This window comes from Loxodonta africana, chromosome 7, assembly GCF_030014295.1.
Source record: "Loxodonta africana isolate mLoxAfr1 chromosome 7, mLoxAfr1.hap2, whole genome shotgun sequence".
Lineage (NCBI taxonomy): Eukaryota > Metazoa > Chordata > Mammalia > Proboscidea > Elephantidae > Loxodonta > Loxodonta africana.
In genome coordinates this window covers 84,553,525-84,560,286 of record NC_087348.1, presented here as the reverse complement: position 1 = coordinate 84,560,286, position 6,762 = coordinate 84,553,525, and the positions used below count along the sequence as shown (strand labels likewise).

At 38.2% G+C, this 6,762-nt stretch overlaps 1 protein-coding gene across 1 annotated transcript; it reads left to right on the top strand.

Moving 5' to 3' along the window:
- The first annotated feature begins 2,168 nt into the window (after window positions 1–2,168).
- LOC100654549 (olfactory receptor 51L1) lies at window positions 2,169–3,669 on the top strand. The gene has a single exon (XM_010600949.3). The coding sequence runs from the start codon at window positions 2,596–2,598 to the stop codon at window positions 3,541–3,543; it is 948 nt and encodes a 315-aa protein (XP_010599251.2). The 5' UTR covers window positions 2,169–2,595; the 3' UTR covers window positions 3,544–3,669.
- The last annotated feature ends 3,093 nt before the right edge of the window (window positions 3,670–6,762 follow it).

The following is a 6,762-nucleotide window of genomic DNA, read 5'->3' as shown; positions in this document are numbered from 1 at the left end:
CACAGATTGGTTAGTGGAAGATAGTTTTTGAAGACTGCACCCTTGGAGCTAGAGAGGCTGAAAGTATACGGTTTCATGTTCAGTGATTCTCCCTTAATTTCTTGGAAGAGGTGAGTGTGTGACAAGATTTTCTTCACGCCTCTGCCCTTGGGAACAGTCTTTTCACCACTCTTACTCTGTATCATTTCTCTTTAAAAATCACTGTGGCTAAGCTGTATTAAGATAAACAAAGAACCACAAAGATCATTGTTAATGACACAGAAATAGAGTCAGAAGAAAATGAACAGAGATAGCTATATGTGACTGACAAAAAGTGAAAGATAAGACAAATGGGGCAGTGAGACAGAAAAACAAGAAAGCGAAAAGTACAAACTAGGGATATTCCTACCTGTCTTAACTTCAAATCAAGAGTCAGGTCTATTAAAGTTTTCTGAAAATTTTAATTCACACATAGAGGACACAGAACAGAGAGACAATTCTAAAGAATGGTGATCCACTTTATTTCCTTCGACTTCTCTGAGGATTGGAGAAAATCTGATATAGATCATGGTTGGAGTTTTTTTTTTTTTTTAAAGCATGGAACAATTGCCTAGCATAAGGTAAAGGAGACTACTCCATTGTGGGCACAATAATATCATAGTATGTGTGTGTTATGTGCAGTTCATATTTAATGTCTAGAGTGTTTTGATGAGCTGAGCTTTAGAACAAGGAAGAAGAACAAAAGTTTCTGAGTGAGGAAGAAGATAAAAGGAAATCAGAAACTTTGGTAGACACTGAAGACTAGAGATAAAAGTGTTGCTTGAGGGGAAATAAATAAACAAATGCTCTGAATAAGTATTGAGCCTGACAGGTGTAGAACATGGTGAATAGCAGACTGCTTTTTCCAAGGTAAGAACCCCAGTTAAAGTTCAGTTTAGACTGCTGGGAGCAGGAGAAAACAAGAACATCAGGGAGGTGTCTACTCAGAGTATTATGGATACTTGGACTTGAGAGGAAAGAAAGAGACATCTTTCTTATTATCCGGAGTGGGTGGCTCAGTGTTTCCTTCTGTTCATCAGGTATAGGTTCCAAACCAAAGCCCCTATTTCGAATTACAGGATGTGCATCCTGAGAAATTTCAATCCTCAGTCTATAAAATGGAGGTAAGAATCAGTCAAGAGTGGGAAGTTTTTTAAAAACCTCCTATACAACAGAGAAAATTAAAGATTAGTGCTAGACATCTGGAGTCCAGTGATAAGACTTGTTGAGGCCGCATTTGGAAAGATCTTCTCTTCAGACTAGGGGTGATGTCTTTATTAGACTCTCAAGAGGTCAGAGACCAAGAATCTAGCAGGTAGGACCAGGGAAATGCTGACACTGCTACAGAGATTTCTGAAGCCTATGACGCTGAGGGAAATCCTGGTGGTGCGGTGGTTAAGAGCTTAGGCTGCTAACCAGAAGGTCAGCAGTTTAAATCCACCAGGCGCTCCTTGGAAGCCTTATGGGGCAATCCTACTCTGTCCTATAGGGTTGATATGAGTTGGAATCGACTTAATGGCAATGGGTCTTATTCTTTTAAAAACATGATTATAAGCATTATCCTGAGAGAAAAATTCAAACGAGAAATGATGAATAGAAATCAAGAATTATTACTAATTTTAAGACACATAGTATGTGATAGATACTTGGGCTAAATGTGCTGTTTGTATTTTATGTTGTGACAGTTAGGATAGGAAACCATTCTTAGAGGGGTTTTTATAGTTATTTGGTGACCTTTTCCCTAAAGATTTATTTTAAAAGAACTTAAACCCTAGTTTATATATATGTATATTGTATATATATACACACACACATACATATATACATACATATTTATATATACACACATACACATACATATATACCCCACCCCCATGATGAGAATTTTAAGTTAAGAAGAGTTGCTGAGTTGCTCTGTTAAACAGCTAAAAAATGTGAAAATGTGCTGGGATTTTATGGACTTTCTCTCTCTCTTTTTCGTTTCCTCTTTTCATATAATGGGGTGTTCACCTTTTATAACTAAATATTTTAAATTGTTAAATTTTGTAAATTATTAACTTAAAAATTTAAAAATAAATACAAAGGAAATTATATTATGTCCTTGGGACGAATCCAATTGACATGCATGAGAAGACAGCCTAGGGGTAATAAATGATTAACTCAAGAACATTACTTACAGGAAGCTTGTGTAAATCACTGGGTATTTTACTATGACTCTTCTGTTTTCATCTTTACAATATATAGTAAATATTTTCTTTCTCTACTTTTTTTTGAAATTCTCCAGTGTCTTTGATACAAATCCAGCAATATTCTTGTCGGAGATGATCAGATTTTTGTGGTCTACATGTTTGTTCCAAAATTTGGTGCTCTCTGCGACTAGGAATCATTATTTACATTAGATTTATAGGAAGCACCTCCTACTTACCTCCCTCTGTGAGAATGAGGAAAGATGTATCTTACCCTGATTGCACTGCCTGCATTCAAAAGGGATAGCTTCGTGGGATGAAAAAAAGATAACAGAGAACACACTTCTCAGTTTGCCCAAGGCCACTATTTGTAAGGCGCCTCAAGGTCACTATGGTAGTCTGGAATAGCAGTGATGCTATGGAGCCCATATTTATCCTGAAGGGCTTTCCTGGACTGGAGCATGTTCATTCTTGGCTCTCAATTCCATTCTGTCTTGCATACTTAGTTGCATTTATTGGTAATGTTACCATCCTCTCTGTCATTTGGGTAGAGTCTTCACTTCATCAACCCATGTATTACTTTCTTTCCATCCTGGCACTAACTGACCTGGGCATGTCCCTGTCCACACTTCCCACCATGCTTGCTGTGTTATGGTTGGATGCTCTGGAGATCCAGGCAAGTGTTTGCTATGCTCAGCTCTTCCTCATCCACACTTTCACATTCCTGGAGTCCTCAGTGCTGCTGGTCATGGCCTTTGACCGTTTTGTTGCCATCTGCCATCCACTGCACTATTCCACCATCCTCACCAACAGTGTAATTGGCAAGACTGGTTTGGTCTGCTTGCTGCGAAGCATGGGAGTTGTACTGCCTACACCTTTGCTACTGAGACGCTATCACTACTGCCATATAAATGTTCTCTCCCATGCCTTCTGCTTGCACCAGGATGTTCTGAAATTATCCTGTTCAGATGCCAGGATCAATAGCAATTATGGGTTATGTGTAGTTCTCATCACACTGGGTGTGGATTCAGTCTTCATACTTCTTTCTTATGTCCTGATTCTGAATGCTGCTCTGGGCATTGCATCTCGTGAAGAGAAGCTAAAGGCACTCAACACATGTGTATCTCATATCTGTGTGGTGCTCATCTTCTTTGTGCCAGTCATTGGAGTATCAATGGTCCATCGCTTTGGGAAGCATCTGTCTCCCATAGTTCACGTCCTCATGGCTGACATCTATCTGCTTCTTCCTCCAGTGCTTAACCCTGTTGTCTACAGTGTCAGGACAAAGCAGATTCGTCTAGGCATTCTCCGCAAGTTTGGAATAGGGAGGAGGCTTTAGTTAACCTTGATCATCCAGTTTTCCTACTGAAAAACTTGAGGCAGCTATTTTAGTAAAGTCAGGACTTAAATATCTGGAGATAGATTATTTAGTTACAATTCATAATTCTCCTACTTCCTATATAAAAAAAAGAAAATCAAACCCATTGCCATTGAATTGATACTGAGTCATCACAATCCTATAGGACAGAGTAGAACTGCCCCATAAGGTTTCCAATGAGCAGCTGGTGGATTCGAAATGCTGACCTCTTGGTTAGCAGCTGAGTTCTTAACCACTGCACCTAGATTTGCAACTTTAATTTCCTTAACCTTTATGAGATTCAGGTTACTCTTGGTCATTTTTTGATAAGAATTATAACCCTCTCTGTCCCCAAGAGTATTATAAGGTTTACAAGAAGAAATACAAGTAAAAGAGATTGAGTTAAAAAAATTGCAAATTTGTTAACATTATTGAATTATTGTTATTATTAAAGCTAATAATAATGTTACTTGTGAAATGTAACTACATTTACATAATAATTTCTCTTTTTAGTAATGTAAAACCCAGAGATCAATCTCAATCGCTTTCTTTCTTCTCTTTTAAATAAATTTATCCATGTTTGACTTTTCATGCCATGATATCATAACTTTTACTGCCCAGATTTCTGACTTCTTGAGGCAAGTTTGAAATTTGAGTTTTTGGCAGGATTTTGAATTATTACTGTGGCCGTTGGCTATGGACTAAGTCCTCACCTCATCACTGGGCAAAGATGTGTCCTTTATCCTATTACTGCTGTATATCTATAAGCTCCCACAGTTTACTGAAGATGGACACATGGCTGCTGCCCAAGTAAACCTAGTAGTACATCTGCAAACATATGGGCAATTGTGTAGGTTAGAGGACAGTATTTCATCTCTTATTCTATGAGTGGATTGGGAGATATATACAAACTCTGTCCTCATCTTTTGGTATATCTTCTCCTCCTATCCTACATGACTGTGTGGATCTCATGTGCCATTGTGTCTTTCTCAGTTTCTTCATTGTTGCCAACCTATCACTTTGTTCTTCTTCACTAGGGTGATATACCCCCATGGTTTCACTGTTGATGTTTTATTATTTCATGTATATGTGGGTTTTATGTACTTTCTTCTTAGCTGAACTGCAAACTTCTTAAGGAGAGGGCATGACAGCTGCACTAGCATATCATTACAGGGCTCCTCTCCCCAAACAATTATGAGCACTCAGAAAATAGTTGCAAGTGAAATGCTATTGCCTATTGTTTCATCAAAATAATATATTGAGAAATATGAAACATCTATTGTGACAGTTGTTGCTTTCAATACTATGGATATATAAAAGATAAAATGCACAGTCTTTGTGTTAAAGAACTAATGTTTAGAGGTGGAGATACATACGTAAAATTAGTACAATTTAGCGCAAACAGATGTTAAATTGATATAGGTACATGGTACAAAACTAAGGGTGGTCAATTTTACTTGAGGATTTAGGAATCAAGGATTAAAGTAATTGACGCTTTAGTTGTACCTTGTGGGTCAAATTCATTCTTACAAGCTGAGCACAGTGGGAAAGAAAGTAGTGCCCAGAAACTGGCTTTACTGGCTCATGAAAGCTGACCGTACATATTTTGTTCCAGCTCCACGTTCAGGTTGGTGTTGTGAAATTGGTCTTGATGGAAGCATTTACACCACAGAAATTAGCAAACACTACAAACTAAGGCTTTTAAAAATTTCCTAGAGAGCTGGTTGCTAAACTTTTGCTAGCATACCTCTCGGGAAAGGTATTCTGGAAGATTAGGGCATATAAGTAAAAGGAAAAAGTTGAAAAAGAGCATATTTTAGTAACATACTCCAGTCTCTAGGAGAAACTTAAGGCTTGCCAATCCATCTCATGTTACCTAAAAAAGATAATGGGCTCTGACATGTGTCATGATGGACATGGAGGTACACTACCCAGCTCCCCCTTTAATAATGGAATTGCTGTCTCAGCTGTTGGGAGCACTGTCAGCAGAGGTCCTTCAGCTGTCAATCCCTTCAATGATTACCTCAGCTGCAGAAATCTGTCATGACCAAGATCATGCCCAACCTGGTATTTCCCATCCAATGGCTGAGCTATAAATGCATAAAGGCCTTTTGGTCCAATGTAGAACAATTCAGTTGAATAATTTTATCTCCAGAACTGCCTGTGGTGTTGGCTGAGGCTGTCATCAGGGCTATGTCACAGCTCACTTTTTTTTTTCCTACTGTATTCAGCTTCTTTCCTCTTTTTTCATAAGCTGCTGATTCCCAGGGCTCTCCATAATAAACATATGACACTAAATTTCACCTCAAGTTCTGCTTCAGAAAAAACTGGTTCTCCAAAAAACCTTTGATATGAGTGAAGAGCAAAATAAAATTCTCAAGAACACCCTTTCTCAGGTGAATGGAACAAGTTAAGAATACAAGGGGAGCCATGTTTTTTGACTTGGTAAATCTTAATAGGAAGGCCAGACCCGTGTACGAGCCTGTTGTTGTTTGTTGTTAGCTGCCGTTGAGTCAGTTCTGACTTATGGCAACCCCATTTGTGCAGAGTAGAACTACTCCATAGGGTTTTCAAGGCTGTGACTTTTCAGAAGTAGATTGTTTGGCCTGTCTTCTGAAGTTCTTCTAAGGAAGTTCGAACCATCAACCTCTTGGCTAGAAATTGAGTGCTTAACTGTTTGCTCTGGAAAGGAAGTGAATTAGCTACTTTGGCTCCTCTGCTATAGGCCTTTAGCATAAGGACAGACAGAAGGGATCTCGGAGGCTCTTACCTGGCTCAGGTGAGAGTAGCACATTTCATATACATCTAGGATCAAATTCTTGCTACTTATGCTATTTGTGTTAAAATTTTAAAATGCATTAAGTCAGTTACCTAATTCAAATTCAAATTGTATAAATAATCAGCACAAAATTTCTTACTAGTCTCTATTATTTGGGTTTAAAAAATTCCCTGAATTGATATTTCATTGGAAATTACTTGACTTTATCTGGCATTGAAGAGTGGAAACCAAAATGATGGATCTGAGAGGTATTTTAAATTGCAGATATAGAGATGTTGATCAATTATGAGTTATGAGGCGAAAAAAAAGAATTGGCCTTGGGGAATAGCACCAATAAGAGATGAGATGAATTTCCTAGAGGTGAAATGTGAAGAGCAGCGGAGACAGAGTATAAGCAGAGAGGTGGATTTTATCTCAATCAA